Genomic DNA, 21060 nt, shown 5'->3' on the forward strand with positions numbered 1-21060 from the left:
GGATGGATGGATGGATGGATGGATGGATGGATGGATGGATGGATGGATGGATGGATGGATGGATGGATGGATGGATTGTCCCCAAGGGGAAATTTCTCTATGCCAAACAAAGCTGCTTCCACAATTAAATATAAAAGTCATGTGGACACCACCAAAAATTAAAAACACACATTGCTCAATTAGAACACACATAAGCTGTGACTCTTATAGTTGTAAACAAAAATTTTTGAACAGTTTTATAGTTTGAATTTCAATGTTTAGAATAGATGTACTGTTTTACTGATGAAGTTCAGTTGATTTTTTTAATAAAACACTAAATATTTTTTACAATGTCCCAGATTGAGTATTAAATTAACATAATATTGCTGTGCATTATGTGTTGAGTTTAAGTTTCGTTTTATTCCATTTCGTTTTATATCTTTACGTATTCACTGAACATCCCTAAGCCAGACCATAATATATTTACCTAAGTAACGTCCAGCTGAAGCTCTGGAGTCCACAGCCACGATGACTCCATGCTTGAACTTGAAGGCCAGGGTGGTGGTTCCGTGGTTCAGGTCGATGCGCACACCTCCATCCTGGGAACAGGACTTCAGAAAGCCTGAGGGCTGAAATTAAACCAAGAACTGAATCCATAATGTTTAACTGCACTCCATGTGTTGGTGAAAATAATAGTATCATGGCGATCTAACAGGCTATAATTTGACAACAGTGTCAGATTTTAATAATTATATCATAAGACGCACAAACGCATTAGCGACGCGTAAAACATGAAACATGATCTGTCCGACGCTCCAGTCTCAGTATTCAGTCAGAATATCAGAGTTCAGTACAACATTATATCATTTTGTTTATCATGCTGAGCTGATACTCACTTCTTCACCAAGAGGAACAGCAAATTCTTGAATTTTGGTTCCAAAACTGTAGTGGTTCGGTCGGTCGAAAAGACGTTTTGATCCAAAAATGTTTCCACTGGTTTCAGAAAAAGGTTTGACTCCGATAACTTCTGAAAGTGCCATTCTAATTCTAATATTAGAAAAACTATATAATATTCTAAAATATACAGGTGTTAAATGTTTCTGAAACAACAGCGACAGGCTGAGGTAATTTCCTGATACGTGACAAAGAATCCGAAAGTGAAAGTTTGTTCACATCTTTATTGTTTGATTTTTCTCCGTAAAATATATCAAAACCGTAAAAGGATGCCGAAATATAACCAATAACTCCACCATTCTGCATTATTTTTTAAATAAAACGGTAGAATAAAAAACATTCAACTTAAAGGTAAGTTTTTATAAATAGACGCGTCAGATCCTTTTGGACCAATACAAACGTTTTATTTTGTCATCATCTGTCTCTAAGAGGAAATGCAGAAATCAGGTTAAGAACTCAACATAAAACAGATTATTATTAAACTGGACATATGACATGATAATAATGCAATTTGAAATTAAACTAATACATATTATAGGCTACTGTTCTATTATAAGAGCAGAAGCTGTTTGAAGTTAACACATAGCAGTGAAAGTATCAAAAGAAAGGACATAAAACAGGTGATAAAAGTCTGTAAAATATTTTATTCAGTGTTTGTGATCATGGATAACCCCTGCAGGATAACAGTCTTTGAATTTTCTACATTCCAGTAAAGATGATATCAAAAATTTAAGATTGTTAATAAAATAATGTCTGACAAGGATTTTGGTGTTTTGTATTTATGTATTACGTATATATCAGGCTGTCTCCATCCTTTGCACCGTTTCCTGAACAACTTCCAATTTCAAGGGAACAACTTTCTCTGTCAGAACTGCTGTAGTTCCTGGACGATATTTATATTTCATTTTCCTGAAAGAAACAGAGAACAAAAGTTAATGCCTGCATTTTATATAAATACGTAATTAATTGACTGAACTTCTCAGGCTTGTTTTACTGGTGGTTGCATTTTAAAATAATTTGTCCCAAAATCAGAATTTATTGGAATAAAGTAAAAGGTGTTCTATATGAAAATGTATTGCTTGTGTCATATTTGAATAGTTACAGTACTGGTCTCCAATGCTGGAAATGTTTTAATTCAAACTAATTTTTTTCTGATGACAGGATCTGATGAACTTGATTTTTGGATTAGTGATCAAGCTGTGATTTTGATGTAAAATACTGCATCAAAAGCTAAATATTAAAAATGTGCTTTGATTAAAGTAACATGAAACTACAGGTCCTTTTAGTTAATTATTTCATACAAAAATATACTGTCAAACTTGAACTTTGTGCTCAATTAATTTAAACAGTTTCCATTTTCGTAATTTACAATAAGCTGCAGCCAACATCAATGAATATTATCTGATTATATAAAGATGAATATTGAAATTATCTTTGCATAAACAAGCTAAAGAAGTTAAATATTTACTTTTTAAAAATCTGAAATATTTTTTAATGTAGAAAGTTATTAAAATTGTTATTTCTAGTCTGTTCAAAGCAGATTTACACAGAAACTATACCTTTCATCTTTGTATTCTGACTCCTGGTAGGGTCTGATGTAGTCCACTCCCTGTTTGGTGATGACACAGATGTCGATGTTGTTTCCTGAGCCGAGGTCACTCATGATGCCGGCGTGGATCGAAGCTCGAACCAACTCTTTAGCTTCCTCCAGCTGAGAGTGGAGAGAAAAACAGACAGAGAAGGTCAAAGCAGACAAAATAAAAACAATAAACTAATGTAAACAAAATGTTTTACATGCTTCTGTTACAAGACTGAGTACAAATATATTACAATAGTTTAAAATACCAACTCATTTTATTATATGTGTAGAAATATTTATCTCATGATGTTTACCTCAAGATCATGTTTGAAGCCGTCCTCTAAAATCCCAAGAGCAGCCAGATCACCAGAACCTGCATGAACACAAAGCAGTAATCTAAAATATGGCTTGAGTGTAATCTGAGATGGATTTAAATAACATTATCACTAACATTTTTATTTAAAAGACATTTTAATCTACTCTACAACAAAATAACAAGAACAATTCAGTAACTCCCAGCAAAGGTACTGAGAAAAAAAACAAGGGTCTTAATAATGTTATTAAAGTTATTTGCATACCCAATGCCAGGTATGGCACCTTATCTACATCTCCGTACGGCTCCACTGTGTACAGGTGACTCCCAGTACAGTCCACTCCCCCCAGGATCAGACTGGCACCAATCTGACCGTGATACCTGAAGACATCAAAACAAACACAAGTTTAAACAAACATGTTCACAGTTGAAAATCATACCTAGTTTTAACTCATTTATACTGTGCACCTGTCAGACATCTGAACTCATGGACACTGACCTGTACAGCATGTCCTGCAGAATGTTTACAGCCATCACAACACGAGGGTTTCTCCCACTGTTCATTGAGAAAATGGTGAGGTTGGATGAAAGTATCTCTGTGGTTTTCTTTGTGTCTGCTGCTGTTCCTGCTCCACAACAACTGAAAACACAGAAAGATTAAAATGCAAGAGAAGAAATTTTAAAGCAATTACATCTTTTTATTTTTGCTTCAGTGACAACATGAATGTATTTTTCCCCTTCAGTAGCAACAATGGACCTAAATCAGAGATTACATTATGTACTGAGCACTATACTGTGTATGTTTATACAGTATCTACAGCCCATTTTTCTGTTCCAAATAAAAACATAATTTTTATAACAAAAACTGTTTCATGTGACACACACTAAGGCTCTAAAATGTCAATGAAAGACAGTTTGTGTTGAATATGAACTAAATCTAAGTAAGCCTGCTGTAGTGATAAAATGTGTTGTGAAGCAAAAATAACTAAACAATAAAGCAAATAAAAAGCCATAACTAAAAAACAATGTGTCTGTGTCAGTAACGTCATTTTCTTTTTATCATTTCCATATAGAACATGTGAATCTTACTATATATTAGGAGAAATGTAATGAATCTTGGCGCACATCTTGTCAGCAACAACTTCACTTGAGGTGGCTCTTGTGTCGGCTCCCAGCACCACTCCATCCTAAAGCAACAAACACTAATTACTCTTTAGTGTGATATTACAGATGACAGTTTTAGTCTCATATATAATTTAGATTCACCTGGGTGCTAAAATCTCATTGGATCCACTGGAGCTGCGGTTGACCATAATGTTCAGCTTCTTTGTGAAAATGTGTGCAAACACATGAATGCATTTATTGTGTTGTTTCATTTATAACATGTACAATGCTTCCACAACAGTGGACCACATCTGCATGTTTTAGCCCATTTACTGCAGCTGTGGGCATGATGCCACCTTTATGGAGAATATGTGTAAACAACTGCACCATGCATAAAATAGGCTACTCTGATCTTTTAAGTTCTGTGTGAAAAAAACGTATATTTTATAAAATGTATGCAAGCTAACTGATAGGAAAGTCAAACTGCTTGTTCTTAATTAACCTATTTAAAAACCCACCTTGAACACCAGTCCTGCTATAGTGGTGCCTGTTTTCAGGGGTTTGGGTGTTTGTCCTCCGTCAAAAAGACCCTCTAATGCCGCGTTCCTGGAGAGATGGGGGATGAAGGGGGGATAGCTGGTGAGTATGGGCTGGCATATGTCCTCAAAAACATTTATTACAGCCATGATAATCCCATCGTTCATTCGATACAACAATAGACTGAGACAAAAAGTTACTTTCGTTTTTGATTCCAGTTCAACCACACTTTATCTAACTGTTTCATTTATTGAAATTATTTCAACAGACATAAAACAAGTTCATACCTTGCTGCGTTGTCAAAATTAAATCCAGCAGCCGGAGTTTCCAGGACATTTGACAGCGCCATGGTGGACGTGTCCACTGCGTCTCCGCGTCTCTGCGCGCCTCGGAGCGCCTGTGAGGTCGCTGTTCTGAGACACGGAGTCTGGTTTTCTTTCGATTTCAGAAAGAAGGAAAATGGAGAAACACTTCACGGACTCGAAAGTTAAAGGAGTCAGCACAGGGGTAAGTAAATCTTTAAAAACTCTCCAAATCTGATTTTTTTTTTATGTTTCGAAGTTTACAAAGAGTAAAACCGAATTACTGATTGTGCGTAAAGATGTGACAGGTAGGCTACTCACCGGAGTTATTTCCTGTAACCGAATGAAAGGAATTCAGTGGACGTTATTATCAGTGAATGAATAACATGTTCTTTGAATTTTTTATTGTTCACATTTATTTTGAAAAAATAATTTCATATTTTTTCACTATTGTACGATCAATCTTAAAACTTCAAATCCCAGAATGCATAGTTTCAAGCGTCATCCGTAAAACGCGCTTGTGATGTTGTGTTGTCCAGGTTAAAACAAATCATCAATCTTTCCCTATGTTCCTCCTCAGACCACCATCCTGGCTGCCATCTTTGATGGAGGAGTTGTGATTGGTTCAGATTCCAGAGCTTCAATTGGAGGGTAAGGATGTTGTGATTATTTCTTGATTTTAATAAAAAAGAGAGAGACTTCTTTAATACGCTAATCATAAAACCTAAAATAACAAATAAATAATATGGAGTTCTAATCATTGAATGTGGCACAGCTGCATTTTACTACTGTACTTTAATCAGTCTTCTTTTTGAGCTGTTCTCTCTTCTTCGGTCTCCACAGTGAGTTGTCTTCTTCCATCTCACTCTGCCCTCCCTCCATCTACCTCCATGTCCACTCTAACTGCATCCACATCCTCTCTAACTGCGTTTTTCCAGCTGCATTTCTAACATCCTTCTATACCAATATACCCACTGTCCCTCCTCTGGATATGTCCAAATCATCTCAGTCTGTCTTCTCTAACTTCAGTGTTTCAACCTGTGCTGAACCTCTGATTATCTAATTTCTATTATATTTCTAATTTTGTTATTAAATATTACATATGAGTACAGTGTTTTAGGACTCAAGGACAGGTTGACATATGGAACGAGTCAATGGAGATTAAAGCATCAAGCATCTGATTTGGATTGGTTTCTTTGTCAACTGCCAACTATATTTGTGCATGGAGCTGTCAGTTTGTGAAGACAATTTTTTCTGCATTGTGTCTATTTAGAGAATATGTATCATCAAAGACCATCAACAAGGTGATCCAAGTTCATGACCAGATCTTCTGCTGCATGGCTGGTTCTCTTGCAGACGCTCAGGCCGTCACCAAAACTGCAAAGTTCCACCTGTCCTTCCACAGGTATTCATGTGTAACATGTTATAATATTACATGTACATAAAGAACATAAAGTTCTGCATTTCTTGATCTGTTCCAGCGTTCAGATGGAGGGTCCTCCTCTGGTGGTCGCAGCAGCTTCAGTTCTCAGAGAGCTGTGTTATAAAAACAAAGAGGAGCTGCAGGCCGGCTTCATCACAGCTGGCTGGGACAGGAAGAAAGGACCACAGGTGGATGATGAAATGATCCTCCAGGTGTTTGTGTTTAACTGCATCACTTACTATATGTTCTCCATCCCTCTCCAGGTCTATGTCGTATCTCTAGGTGGGATGTTAATCAGTCAGCCTGTCACCATTGGAGGCTCAGGAAGCACCTACATCTATGGCTATGTTGATGCTAAATATAAACCCAACATGACCAGAGAGGAGTGTCAACAGTTTGCAACCAATGGTAAATTTTAATTAACTTTTTTACAATTTATGTGTTTGTCAGATTGGTTATAGTAAATAATCTTGGCCAAAATTAAATGCAAATTAATGAAAAGAAGTCAGATTGTAGCTAAAATATTAACTCTTAGAGATAACCCAGTTGCTAATCCATGACATTAATAAATTTGGTTTAATATGAGTGGCTACATTAATATCAGAGTTGTAAAGTAAACAAGTACAAATACATCTTTACTGTACTTAAGTAGAATTTTTGGGTATCTGTACTTTACTTGAGTAGTTATTTTTCAGCCTACTTCTACTTCTTACATTTTCACACAATTATCTGTACTTTCTACTCCTTATATTTTTAAAAAAGGTAAGAAGTAGAAAGTCATAACTTTTACTTAATTTTTGCTTGTTTTCATTCCAGTTTGTTATTGTAAAATATAAATTCTATCCATATGAATTTTGCCTCCTAGATAGAGTGAATTTAATTGTGGTTGAATGAGAAGTATAAATGTATACTGTATTCAAAAGTAGAGGAGGTATTTGTATTTCATGAATTATATTATTACATTTGGCCGCAGCCCTCAGACAGATTTTCGTTTTGGAGAAAAGTTTTGTGCAGCCTTGATATATGTATATAAACTGAAACAGACTAGTGCATCCTAAATTTAACATAAATCAATTCTTTTAATACAACAGTCATTTCTGCAGTTTTTGGGGAGGTCACCTCCTAATAAATGTTCTTACGGAAAATCTAACTGCTCATTTTAAATCAATACTTTGACTATTAATACTTAAGTACAACAAATATCAGATACTTTAATACTTTTATTCAAGTAATATTCCTAAAGAGTACTTTAACTTTTACCAAAGTAATTTTTTGGTAAGATAATTGTACTTTTACTCAAGTATCACTTTGTGGTACTTTATACAACACTGATTAACATTTCTGGAAAGTTATAATGCATTAAAACAATCACCTTTTTACATTTTAAAACTTAGCAAGCATGAAAGAATCTCAGTAACTGAAGAAAGATAATGTTTCTGTTTGATCAAACTGACCCATTATTCTTACTCATCTTCCTCACAGCTCTGGCTCTGGCTATGGGCAGAGACAACGTCAGTGGAGGTGTTGTTCACCTGGTGGTGATCACAGAAAAAGGGGCGGAGCATGTGGTTGTACCTGGAGATAAGCTGCCAAGATTCAACGATGAATGACATTCCACTTTAAAACCTGTTTTAAACATTTAAATGGTTAGTTCAAACTCATGAGCCACATTTTTAAAATAATTAAACCAGAAACACACAAGTTCCAAACAACTGAAGTTAGATAAAACCATTTTTTGTTTTCTGATGTGGGAATTGAGAGATGAGATGAAAGCACCTTAAGGGATAGTGTTCTGTGAGAAAAGATAAAACGTTTCTTACCACTTCGTAAACATTGTTGTTCATTTGCAGTTTTGTGTCTTTTCAAATTGTATTTTTGTTCTAGCTGGAAAGTACATCGTTGTGAATGGAATTTGTTATACAAATAAAGTTTGATTTTTACCTTTTGAATTGACTGTTGGAAGTAGTTCTTTGAACAACCTCACTGCTTTATACACTGTTGTCAATAGTGCAAAACATCCTGCAGTTAAGCTATTTGTGCAACAATAACAATGAGCTACAAGTGAATTTGGTGCAGAGGGTTAATAAGATTTCTTCAAAAATAACCATGCAATGCCAAATTAAAAAAAATGCAAATGTACTAACTGCATAAAGTGGTTTAAAGAGTTATTTAAAATTTGCTTCAAAAATATACCAACTGGAAGATTTTTCATTCCTCATAACTTTTCCAGAGAATCTCACTTTAAAATGTCCAGAATATTCCTTTAAATCATATATAAAAGAGACATTTGAGTTTATGAGGTTTTTATTCCAAATCTCACTTTACAGGCTACACGTTTTTAGTATTTAAAATAATAATAATAATAATAATAATAATTTATTTTCAAAACTTTAATGTGCTTCCTTTCTGTTAATAAGTTCTGAATATTTGCTTTCAATAATCTTTAATTGTTTAAACATTTAATAGGCTAAATAAAAGTGTGAAACAGTCTGATCTCAGCTCTCTGTGGAGGAGGGACTATTTAAAACCGAAATTGAAAGTTAACTCAGGACGAAATGGAGTCCGTCTGAATCTATCGCTGTTCTGTTTTATAAAAACCTTCTATAAGCAGTTCAGTGCTTTAAAAGCCGTTTTAAGTGGACCGGGTCGAACCGGATCAGCTCGTCTCCTCCTGTCTGTTCAGGTCGTGTGGTTATAACATGTTGGGAGAATCGGAGCCACAATGGATGTCAGAGGAGGTGAAAACAGGGGTAAGAAACCATTTAAACTCATTACAACATTGTTCACAGCTCAACATATTTCTGCTTGCTTATTTGTGCGTATTTGCCAAAAATATCACTTTTATACAAAATGTTTTTAGACAACTATAATCGCCATAGAGTATGATGGTGGGGTCGTGTTGGGGTCTGACTCCAGAGTGTCTGCAGGGTAAGTTGGTTGATTTAAACGTGACAAAATCCTGAGATTTCCTTTAGAACTTTACTAACTTAACTAATTATTTACTAATTGTCTTCCTGTTTTAATTTTTAATACATAACCTCCCCCAACAATAAATAAACAACACCTCCCCACTCTTCCATGCAGGGAGTCCATCGTGAACAGAGTGATGAACAAACTGTCTCCTCTTCATGATAAGATCTACTGTGCTCTGTCAGGGTCTGCAGCTGATGCTCAGACCATCGCTGAGATGGTCAACTACCAGCTGGATGTTCACAGGTAAAACACACCTGAAAACAAACAAGTCAGAAAATCATCTGTTCTGTTGCAGCAAAATGATAATATTTTTATATTAAATAATCATAATAATAAAAACAAAGTTGAGTGTGTGTGTGTGTGCGCGTGCGTGCGTGCGTGTGCGTGTGTGTGTGTGTGTGTGTAATTGTTGTGTTGTCTGGCTGGGATGACCTGCCCAGGTGTACCCCTCCTCTCAACAGGTGAAATATAGAATACAAAAAACAAATGAGAGAGAAATGGCGCTGCAGGTTAACCCTAAAACTGAATTTATTTTGATCAGAACTTTGAAAAAAAATATTTTCTTGGAAATGGTACTCTGCAAAATCTTTAAATCACCTCCAGTTTTTAAATATTTTGTTTCCATGGAACCTTTTAAAGTTCTTCAGACTTTCTGAAGGTCTTTAGCTGCTTTATTTAAATGCAATCCTGATCCTAACAGTATAAAGTTCAGTGTTCATGAGGAAACTAGATAATTAGAGAACAAATAAAAAAGTGTAAAAGCTAAACTGTTTCTACAACTGATGAACAGCATCTAAAGGTCATGTCTAAATTAATGAGAAAAATAGATTGTAAATATGTTTTTGTTTGTTTATGTTGAACCTGTAGTTTGATTCTTACCATTTAAAAGACGTAAGTTGTTCAGGTTTGTTAGACATTATATAAAGTACGAATACAAGATTTAAGAGATGTTATAAAACTTTGATTTTTCTACTTTATTAATTATCCAATATAACAGAATACACTTTGGAATAATGTATGTGAGCATCTGCATGTAGAAATTATGACCAGAAATAAGATTTGTAACAGAAAATTTAACATTATTTCTTCTGTCAGTATTGAAATAGGCGAGGACCCTCAGGTTTGCTCAGCAGCCACTCTGGTCAGGAACATCTCATATAAATACAAAGAGGAGCTGTCTGCACATCTTATTGTAGCCGGCTGGGACAGAAGAGCTGGAGGACAGGTTGGTCAACTCATGGTGTTAACTTTAATAAAGAGAGGAATAAATCAAGTATTACCGATAAAATATGGTCATAACTGCAGTATTATCATCCCTACTTTTGCTGAGTTGAGATTGATGATAACATTTACTGAATAAATATCTGAAGGTACAGATGCCTGTAAAGAGTGACAATAAATGTAGCCTTTTTCACCTGTTTCTTTTCTCTTTGACCTCCAGGTGTTTGCGACCCTGAAAGGCCTCCTGACCAGGCAGCCGTTTGCTGTTGGAGGTTCAGGCAGTTCTTATGTTTATGGGTTTGTTGATGCTGAGTATCGCAAAGGAATGAACAAAGAGGAGTGCCAGCAGTTTGTGGTCAACAGTAAGTGGGCTTTTATTAGTAAACTATAAAACTAAATATTTTTTGCATCATGATTTGTTTTAAAACTGTTATATTTTATTTCTATTTTCTAACCTGTCAAACCATTTTTCTTATTTTTTTTTCCTCAGCTCTTTCTTTGGCAATGAACCGTGATGGCTCCAGTGGGGGCGTGGCCTATCTGGTGACCATAGATGAACACAGCACAGAAGAGAAGGTCATCCTGGGAAATGACTTACCAAAGTTCTTTGATCTGTGACATTTTGTGATTTATAAGTGTGGCTGTGTTCACTTCAGCTTGTGAGCTGTAAACTTTGGACAATAACATTCATTCTAATAAAATGTGGAAAATTAATTTTGTTTTACTGGAATCATTTACAAGTCATCTTAGTGTATATTTTTACACTAGACAATTAATAGTTTCTGAAATAAAGGGACATTTAACAAACTGTCAATTAAATTTTAATAGCATAGATGTTCATTTGATTTGAATATTGCTAAGCATGATTGTGACAAAGTATTTTAATTGGGTAATCTCAGCATGTGTCCTCTAAATTAAAGACCTATCTTTTTATTGAAACAAAACCCAAAAATAGGTTAAAAGTCAAAGGAATGACATAAAAACTTATTGATATTTGGAGCAACATGTGTTTATGAAATAGACAAATCAAAACAACACACCATGCATTTATTTGTGTGTGCGTATTGGCCATGAGAATAACGTCATTTTTGTTGTGTTAAATCCATTTCCATTACTCTAATATTTAAAGACTATTTGGATATTTTAACTATAAATATTAGTTTGTTACATACAACTTTGATTGTGTTTTATAATGAAAGTAATAAATAAATCCTCTCAGCCAGAGTTCAGGGAAACCCCTAAACTTGCCATAAAATGAAACTGAAAGTGAATGAAACTAAAATGCTCTCACAACAGAGCAGGTCGTATTTGGAAGACTGCAGCTGAAAGATGGCTGGAAACCCTGTGACAACATTTCACAAAGCCTTAGCTTTAGTTTTATCTGTTATTGTGGATCTTTTCTTCTTTTACGCAACAGGGTTTGTTGTTGTTCACAGCGCGTTTGGGCATCTCGCGCGTCTGTGGGTCTTTGCAGCTCTGCGATGGTCTGTAATTATTGTTACAGCGCTCCTCGTCCTGGGAGACCTCAAACCGCTGCTGATTCGTTTTACAACGGCTCACAGTCTGCTTCCAGCCGTGTTGGAGAGCGGAAACTGGGCTCTTTCCCTCGAGGAGAGCCAGTGTAGCCGGGTGGTGGATGTGCGCTGCTGGCTCATGTTTGCAGGAGCGTCGCTCGGAGCTGCGCTCTTCTGGGAGTTCACCATCCCGGACAGCGATGAAGAGGCTGAGGGTAAAGAGCAGAAACAGAAATCCAGAGTTCTGTTCAAGAGAGTCCTTTACCTTCACTATCCTGATTACCTCCTGCTGCTGGGAGGTCTGGTGTTTCTGACTCTGGCTGTCATCTGTAAGTAAACTGCAAATAATGTTTTCAAACATGCAGAAGGAACTGTGATGATGCATTGATTATACTAGAAATTGTTATAATTATTATTGGAAAACGACAAGAGAAGTTGTTGCTGTTGTTAAGAGATGCAGGCTTTTTAGGGTTTCGTGCATCAGTAAAACAATTGGTCATTCTGGGTTCTAGAATATAAAATCGCGTGATAATTTCAAAGAAGGAAGACATCATCTGTGACCTTATTATTGTCCATCCATCTGGAAGGGGTCAAAGGTAATTTCCAAACTAATTGGAGCCCACCATTCTGTAGAGAGAAAAATTATTTACACGTGGAAAACATTTAAGACAGCTGACAATGTTCCCAAGAGTGGACATCCCAACCACCCAAAAGGTCAGACTGTACAATTCTGAGAGAAGTTATAGCTCCACCTCAGACTCTACAGGCCTCACTTATCAGGCCAAGGTTAAAGGTCATGGCAAGACAATTAAAAACACACTGTAAAAAATGTAATGTTGGATTTACTTAACCATGTTATGTGACCTGGTTCCACTTAACTGAGTTGAGTAAATTCAAAGCAATATACCAGTTTTTTAACCAAAGAATATGAGCATGTTGCTTTGAATTTACTCAGTTCAGTTAAGTGGAACCAGGTCACATAACATGGTTAAGTAAATCCAGCATTTCATTTTTAGAGTGCAGACAAAACAAGTATAAATTGGAAAGTGATGCAGATGAAAATCTATTCTCTCTAAAAACAAAATGGTAGCATCACTCTTAGCCTGGTTAAAAACAGACCCTGTCCTTCACTTTGCTTCGTAAAAGGAGCAGTGAAGGGAAACTAGAATTGAGCAGAGCTGTTTAGGAAGGCAAGGGCCAGGCTACATCACTCTGGTGTATCTGGTATTTTATTTTCCCTGGCAGATGTTAAAAATATTCACCTTTGTGTGTCTTCTCTCAGGTGAGATGTTCATCCCATTCTACACAGGCAGAGTCATTGACATTCTTGGAAGTAATTACCAACAGAATGAATTTCTCGCTGCACTTCTCTTCATGGGTCTGTACTCGTTGGGAAGGTATGAAGCGATAATTTATCTCTAGAATCACCTCTCTGATGTATTTAAGACCGAACTCTTGTTTTTTTTCCCCCTTTGGATCTACTGTGTAGTTCAGTAAGTGCTGGCTGCAGAGGGGGTGTCTTACTTTGTGCCATCAGCTCAGTTACATGCAGAATCAAAGTGATGCTGTTTAAGGCTTTGACTGAACAGGAAATTGGATTTTTTGAAATCATAAAGACAGGTAAGGTTGTGAAGCAACACAAAGAAAGAAAACAGAAAGACAAAATGAGAAAGGATTTTCTGATTTTCTGTGCAGGTGAAATCACATCCAGATTGTCCAGAGACACCACCCTGACAGGAGAAACAGTATGTTTGAACGTCAACGTGTTGCTGAGAACTTTCATCAAGACAGTTGGCATGATCTCCCTGATGATGTCTCTGTCATGGAAGCTCACCTTCCTTGTACTGATGGAGACACCCATCACTGGTCTCATACAGAACATCTATGACAAACACTACCAGGTAACAGCTGGAGAAAATGAATTACATTTGGCCTGGGGTGACTATGGCAGAGTGGTTAGGGGAGTCATCCTGGAACCAGAAGGTCAGTGTTTCGATCCCCCCGTCCAGCTGTCTCAGTTGTGTTCTAGGGCAAGACACTTCACCCCAATGCCTCTGATGTGTGTCCCATTGGTGTGTGAATATGATTGGCACTGATTAGTCTCCATAGCTGATTGTACATGTTAGCTTTGTAGAGACCTAATAGAGTGCTGTGTGAATGGGTAAATGAGGGCACAGATTGTAGTGTGAAGAGCTTTGAGTATCCTGGATGGATAAAAAGGCGCTATACAAGTACAGTCAATTTACCGTCAAACTCACATGTACTTTGTATTTTAATGTTATTGTAAACAAGAACTCATCAAAATCAGCTCAAGGGATGTACCAGTACAGCCTATCACTCTATTGCAAAAATGAAACTTGTTCCCATATTTTTTGGATGCATGGTTTAAAAATTCAATCAGTTTTTGAATCTACATTAGACCAAATCAGATGATTAAATAAAAAAAAACACTTTTGCATCATGTGATATCAAGATCAATGAAACTATTAACATGTTAAATGCATGTTCAGAGGATTACACTCTTCTGGACAGAGATCTTTGAGGTTGTTCCTGGGATCTGTTGGATTCACTCATCCAATTTGTGAGTCACAGCACCAAGTGCTCCAATGACCACAGGGACTACTGACACCCCAACTTCTCTATTCAGAAGTTGAACAGTTTAATATAAATTATCATGAACCATGCACTGAGGGCATCAGTTAATACTATCCCAATAAGGAATAATTTGTCCATTGTCATTATACTTGATTTTTTTCTTGTCATACAGGAAATGCATAAGATTATTTAAATAAAAGTTTATATAAAGGGGTTGTTAGTAAATTTATGTTTCCTTTTTTCTTTTTCTTCCTCAGAGGTTGTCCCAGGCCATGCAGGACTCAATAGCTCATGCAAATGATGCCGCAAATGAGGTTGTGTTTGGAATTCGTGTGGTTCGAAGTTTCAACACAGAAAAGCATGAAGCTGATCGTTATGATAAACGATTAATGGAAACACACAGTCTGAAAACCCACCGGGACACTGTGAGGGCTATTTACTTGCTCGCACGGAGGGTGAGAAATTTTTGTTTGTGTTTTAGAATATCAATCTGTAAATGTATGTCATCTAATTTATTTAAAGTTTTTCTTTTATTGTGTATGTCCATAGTGTACAGGTTTGGGGATGCAAGTCTTAATTTTGTATTATGGCAGACTTTTTATCCAGATGGGACAGATGACCATCGGAAACCTGGTTTCTTTCATCATCTATCAGTCAGATCTTGGAGACAATATCAGGGTGGGTCGGATTTTAATGCTGTCAGCTGACACTTTTTATTGTAGCAGTCTGTAGCCACTTGTGCAATAAAAAGTACATACCATACCATACCATACCATACCATACCATACCATACCATACCATACCATACCATACCATACCATACCATACCATACCAGCTTTATTTATACATCACTTTAAGCAACCATAGGACCAAAATGCTGTCCAGTTAGTCAATAAAACACAACAGCAGTCACAATACACATTAAATTCTTACAAAAATAAAACTTTGTCATTAAAACAAACACACATACACTTTCAATTAATGTCTTTGTTATGCAGATCAGGCTGACATAACTATTTTAATCTTTTAAAATAGTTATGTGATAAATTATAAAAAAAGAAAAAAAGAATCATTAAAGTTTTGTGACATGATTTTTCCTTTTTAAAGGTATTATTCAAGGGTTGTTGATTACACAGTTTGAACTTGAATATTGATCTGAAATATCAAGCCGGAAGGGGGTGGGGCTTGGTGCGCCTTTTAAGGAACAATATCCAAATCATCTGCTTTGTGACACACCTCAAAAAAGGGGTGAAAGAGGGGCTGGGGTGCAAGGGCTTTTTCTCACTGCTTGTAATTAGGCCCGAGCCCAGCGAGCATCGCTGGCGAAGGCCTATTGTTTCTGTATATATTAATATTATCCTTCTTCTCCCAAAAAAATGGCCAATTTGGAGGCTTTGCCATTCTCAAAAACTCACCAAACTTTACACAACATTGTCCTCYGGCGAAAATCGCATGATTCTCTGGGAATTTTTAATGAGCATGGCCAAATGACTCGACAGCGCCATCTAACGTGAGTTAGCAAAATGGTGAGTTTTTGAGCATGCTAAAGGGGCGTGGCCAGGCCTCAAATATGACCATCACGCCAACATTTTTGAAACGTTATAACTTTCACATAGAATGTCTGAATTACACCAAACTCACTGTGAATCATCCCTGTCATTTGTGGTCATATGCTGACATCATTGTAGCCCCGCCCCCTGAGGACAGGAAGTGACCTTTTTTTGCTTGGAATGGTCCTTCTCTGATCAGCTTGACCCAATCAACACAAAATTTTGTCAGAACAGAGATAACAAGTTGGACTGACTTCGTTTGAAAGACCAAGACTCTTAGCTAAAAAGGCATGGACGTGGCGGCATGGCAAAGTCAGGTGTCACACCGATGAATTACGTTTGGCTCCAAAACCCACATATTTCAACCGAGCTGTACCAAATCACCCGTGATCAATCCTTATCCAGTCCCCAACAGGAATGTGGTGTAACATTTGGTGGGCGTGGCCTAATTACTCCATAGCGCCCCCTACAATACCTAAAAAAATCATCCCCAAGCCATGCTTTGACTGACAGTTACGAAATTAAGCACACATGTGTAATATATAAGGACCTACAAAAAAGCCTCTGGAGCCATGGTCCAAACGCCACAGGATGTCAGCCATCTTGGATCCAAGCTGCCATTTTGTCTCTTTTCCTGTACAGGTATCTAATCGAACTCCTCCTCCAGGTTTTAAGTTACAGAATTCAAAATCACTCAGCAGTCTTAAGGCATTGAACATCAAAYGATATCAAACAATATTTTTTGCTGCGGCGATGCATGTGGGCGTGGCCAAGTCTTAGAAACTGATCATTCCCCATGAAACATCAAGGTTCAATAACTTCCACTTAGAAGGTCACAGCTGCCTGATCATTTCTGTGTGTCAGACCAGACTAGAACTCACCCCACCCACATGTCATTTGGTCACATCACCTTAGCCCAGCACCCTCAAAAATGGAAGTGAATTATTTACCTGCTGGATGTTGGTCTTTTACACTACCTATGTCTGGTGATACAACTAGTTGATGCTGCATGCTTATTTCAACACTGACTGTTGACTGGATAGAGTGGGCGTGACCAAGTGGCGAATGATGATGTCTCACTGTTTGCATACATTTGGCTGTAAATCACACATACATGATCCGATATACTCCAAACTGCAAATATTTGACCTTTGTTAAGYTCTGAAGAGGCTTATAGGATTACATTGAAGTTTGACTCAACAGCGCCACCTAGAATAGATAAACAATTATAGCTCACTGATACATCATCCAATCTGCACCAAATTTTGTGTCATCAGTGACAACCTCTGAARAGGCCTATACACTGGAGTTTGACTCAACAGCACCACCTAGAMTAGTTGAACAATTATAACTCACTAATAAATCATCCAGTCTGCACCAAACTTTGTGTGTGCCATCAATGACCACTGCTTGTGACACTGAGATGAATGCCAAATTGGGGTAATGCAAGCTCTCCCGTAGTTGCCACATGGCCAAAGCGGCACTCAAGCTGCGAGGGCCGCCAACACTGCTTGCAGCTTTAATTTTAATTGGGTTTCGTATCCACATTAAAGAGAACTGTATCCTTGTCTGTCATCATTGACATGGTTTGATTGCTTGTTTGATTTAATTGTGTCCTTTTTTTTCTCCCAACAATTTAGAGCCAAAATTCCACCACAAGCAGCCTTTGCATTTGTGATGCTGGGTGTGTCTTTTCCACCCACAAATTCACTTCAATCATGCAAATCAATATTATCAGAAAATGAATGCATCGAATAGCTCAGTTTGATTTGTACCTCTGCGCATGATTCACTGTCTGAAGGAATTAGGAGGAAGGAGCACTTCAGAATGAATACGTGCTCTGCAGCTTGTGTGACTAGTGTGTTATTGTCACCATTGTTATCTGTGAACCATTTTTGGTTTTAAAAGGAAAATATCATGCAAAATCCATGTTTTTAGCTGTTAAATGTGTTTTGTTTTGTAATTGGAGTTTATAAGAGTGTATAAAATTTGTATTTAGTCTCTCCCTGTGCTGTGTAGATATTATATTCTGTATGGGTCATGTTTTTCAACCTATTCAGTTACCTGCTATCAAGCTATGATGGAACACTCTGGGGGGGGGNCCCCCCCCCAGCTGGAATGTGGTTGAAGTTCTCCTGGAGATGAGTTGAAGATATGTCCCACAGGTTCTTCTGCCAGGTGTTCCCAGCAATAAACATATATCATATTGTAACACATCTCACAACACACATTCTATGTTGTACATACAGTATCTTAAAACATACTGTCTCTTGTTTTTCAGACAATAACATATATTTTTGGTGACATGCTGAACTCAGTGATGGCTGCTGGAAAAGTGTTTGAGTATCTGGACAGAAAACCTCAGATCAGCACAGATGGAAATCTCAAACCGGATCAGCTGAAAGGACACATCAGCTACCAGGGTCTTAACTTCGCCTATCCTTCAAACCCAGACAAAACCGTGCTGCAGGTGAAAATAAATACTAGTAATTTTTAGTAATATGGAGTTCATTTTAATCCGTTCCAGCTTAATATACCTGGATTAAATAAAAGTATACTCTAGAATAAAACTGTCTTTTCTCAGGACTTTTCCTTGGAGTTGAAGCCAGGTCAGATGACAGCTCTGGTTGGTCCATCTGGAGAAGGAAAAAGCACCTGTGTGAGTCTGTTGGAGCGATTATATGAGCCTCAGCATGGAGAAATCTTACTGGACGGGGAGCCACTGAAATCCTACGATCATCACTTCTTCCACAAGAAGGTATTTATTTTATTAATGCTTTTTATGATTATGCTATTTTTGAGAGCTATTTTTCTGTCTTAATTGGATTTAAATCTATACAACACTATTGAGAGTGAATAGTGTGAATGAAGCAGAAAGCACAATAAATATTTTAAGATTTCCTGAAAATCTGCATCAATTTAATATTTGTTCTTTTAAAACTAGAATCACATTTAAAAATTTTTTTTTTTTCAGTTAAACATAAGATCGTAAAGAGTGTGTTCTTCATGAAGTTGAATGATTGTGTGTTTACCAGATTGCTGTGGTGAGCCAGGAGCCGGTTCTCTTCTCCGGCTCTGTCAGAGATAATATCACCTACGGGCTAACTGGCTGCTCATTGGATGAGATTCAGGAAGCGGCACGTAAAGCCAACGCCCATGAATTTATTCAACAATTAAAGAAAGGCTATGATACAGGTAAACCAGTTTAACTTCTTCTGGTTTACATGGCTGAGTGCACACATAAAGACCTGCTTTTGTATATTTAAGGAAGATTAGATGAACAGGCAGAAACAATACTGGAGTGTTGAAAAATATAATGCATATATAATATTTTGCTGGGTTAGGGGCCATCGTGTCTTTATGAATCAGTTTGTTATTTAAATTTCACATTGTGACCCTCAGTCTTAATTTCATGTTAATTTCTCAGAGGTGGGTGAGAGTGGTGGTCAGTTATCTAAAAGTGAGAGGCAGAGGATCGGCATCGCTCGAGCTCTGATCAGACAACCGAAGGTCCTCATTCTGGATGAAATAACCAGCTCTCTGGACTCTGAGAGTGAAAACAAGGTACTTTAATAAAGATAATGTATTCAAAAGCTTCAAGATCTTTATGTTTTAAATAGGTATTACATAGATAAATGAGGAATATTTAAAATACTTAAGGCTTTTAACTTTATCAGAGAGGGTCAGGGGTGAGGACTGAATGATTAAATTCTGCTCTGTCTGCAGATTCAGCAGGCCTTGGCGAGCTGCCCTGATCAGACTCTCCTGGTGATCGCTCACAGACTGAAGACCATCGAGACGGCAGATCAGATTGTTGTGATCAGTGGAGGGAAAGTTAAGGAGCGGGGGACTCACCAGCAGCTGATGGAGCTGAAGGGGAGCTACCATAAACTGAGAGAGGAGCTGTTCAGTGAGGGACGCTCAACTTTATGAACCACTGAGGGTCACCTGTGCTGAAAATGTAGCTGAAAATGATGTGAAAGAAAAGTTCTGAATGACTGTGATGCAGGTTTTGTTTTTATTGACATAGTTTTGTATGAGAAATGAAGAGTTGAAATGTTTTATTTATGAGGGAAAAATGTGGATCAAATTTAATTTGTTTCTGTGACAGATTTCTCTTTATAATTTGATTTTTTTTTAAATTTCACATTCCGGTATCTAATAAAACATTAATAAATGTTTAACACAACAGGTCACTGCTTCCACTATAAATGTTAATTTATAATCAGAGGGAACAAAGGTTGTTTTATGGATGATGTGTCTCAAATAAAAGATTTTATCAACAGCTTGAATCTGATTGTATTTACTGAAACTGCTTTTTATTACATTTATTGCTTATTTATAAAGATAAAACTGAATAATTATGGATAACAAAGGCTTTTTGAAACTCATAATTAGTTTTTTTCCCTCCATAAATTCAACAGAACAATTATATTTTCCACTTTGTAATTGTCCAGTGACAATTACAAACATAATGTTTAATCCTTATTTGTGTTTTCTGAGCATGGTGACTGAGTTTATAGTTTTGTACCCACTTATCAGAATCAGTTCTGTTTATTGTAATTCTGGTTTAAAGCTACTGGACTGGATTTTGATTCTGTAAATGAAAATGAAATAAATGTTGATGCATCAGAATGCAGAGGTTCTGGGTTGGGTTTTATTGTCTTGAACTGACCTGGAAAGTCCCCGACTATCAACAACGTTTTTCATTTGGCAGAAATGCAGTTTGGAAAGTTGCCCGTTGGTTAGTTTGTCAAAACACCACCTCCCTCTATCGACTAAGATCAAACTATGTACCGGCGGCGTTTGACGCCATTTTGTCACAAAGGCTCTGATTCTACAAAATGGAGGCTGAGGGTGCGTGTCAAGGGTTTATTTCTCTCATATTCTGGAAACAGCAACGTATCATCAGATAAATCAAGTTCTTAATTACATTTTTTTTCTTTCATTTACTGCAGATGCTTGACTACAAGTTGTAAAAGTCCACATATAACACATGTTCATATATATATATA

At 36.9% G+C, this 21060-nt stretch overlaps 5 protein-coding genes across 5 annotated transcripts in view; 3 read left to right on the plus strand and 2 right to left on the minus strand.

Moving 5' to 3' along the window:
* The window catches only part of psmb8a (proteasome 20S subunit beta 8A), a 4490-nt gene extending 3405 nt beyond the window's left edge, over positions 1-1085 (minus strand). The window contains exons 1-2 of the mRNA XM_014011261.1: positions 876-1085; positions 467-608 (exon numbers count right to left, since the gene is read on the minus strand). Of these exons, the coding sequence (XP_013866715.1) occupies positions 467-608; positions 876-1019 (286 nt within the window). The 5' untranslated portion in view covers positions 1020-1085. The remainder of the gene's footprint in view (positions 1-466; positions 609-875) is intronic.
* A 489-nt stretch (positions 1086-1574) lies between these two features.
* Positions 1575-4834, minus strand: psmb13a (proteasome 20S subunit beta 13a). Its single transcript, XM_014011263.1, has 8 exons — positions 4754-4834; positions 4448-4535; positions 3915-4012; positions 3325-3465; positions 3091-3206; positions 2827-2885; positions 2493-2644; positions 1575-1842 (listed from the first exon to the last, which is right to left on the minus strand). Exons 1-8 carry the CDS (start codon positions 4813-4815, stop codon positions 1731-1733), a joined length of 828 nt encoding a protein of 275 aa, XP_013866717.1. The 5' UTR covers positions 4816-4834; the 3' UTR covers positions 1575-1730.
* Positions 4835-4899: 65 nt separating this feature from the next.
* Positions 4900-8133, plus strand: psmb12 (proteasome 20S subunit beta 12). Its single transcript, XM_014011262.1, has 6 exons — positions 4900-4973; positions 5349-5419; positions 6042-6173; positions 6250-6379; positions 6455-6599; positions 7674-8133. The coding sequence occupies exons 1-6, from the start codon at positions 4926-4928 to the stop codon at positions 7799-7801; spliced, it is 654 nt and encodes a 217-aa protein (XP_013866716.1). The 5' UTR covers positions 4900-4925; the 3' UTR covers positions 7802-8133.
* A 586-nt stretch (positions 8134-8719) lies between these two features.
* On the plus strand, positions 8720-11099 carry psmb9a (proteasome 20S subunit beta 9a). The gene is made up of 6 exons (XM_014011265.1): positions 8720-8941; positions 9052-9119; positions 9276-9407; positions 10260-10389; positions 10606-10747; positions 10876-11099. The coding sequence occupies exons 1-6, from the start codon at positions 8891-8893 to the stop codon at positions 11001-11003; spliced, it is 651 nt and encodes a 216-aa protein (XP_013866719.1). The 5' UTR covers positions 8720-8890; the 3' UTR covers positions 11004-11099.
* Positions 11100-11440: 341 nt separating this feature from the next.
* tap2a (transporter associated with antigen processing, subunit type a) lies at positions 11441-21006 on the plus strand. The gene is made up of 10 exons (XM_014011298.1): positions 11441-12228; positions 13182-13296; positions 13389-13800; positions 14752-14949; positions 15044-15172; positions 18327-18515; positions 18630-18803; positions 19081-19240; positions 19473-19609; positions 19772-21006. The coding sequence occupies exons 1-10, from the start codon at positions 11715-11717 to the stop codon at positions 19976-19978; spliced, it is 2235 nt and encodes a 744-aa protein (XP_013866752.1). The 5' UTR covers positions 11441-11714; the 3' UTR covers positions 19979-21006.
* Positions 21007-21060: the final 54 nt, after the last annotated feature.

Source organism: Austrofundulus limnaeus, unplaced genomic scaffold, assembly GCF_001266775.1.
Source record: "Austrofundulus limnaeus strain Quisiro unplaced genomic scaffold, Austrofundulus_limnaeus-1.0 Scaffold79, whole genome shotgun sequence".
In the NCBI taxonomy this organism is placed as follows: Eukaryota; Metazoa; Chordata; class Actinopteri; order Cyprinodontiformes; family Rivulidae; genus Austrofundulus; species Austrofundulus limnaeus.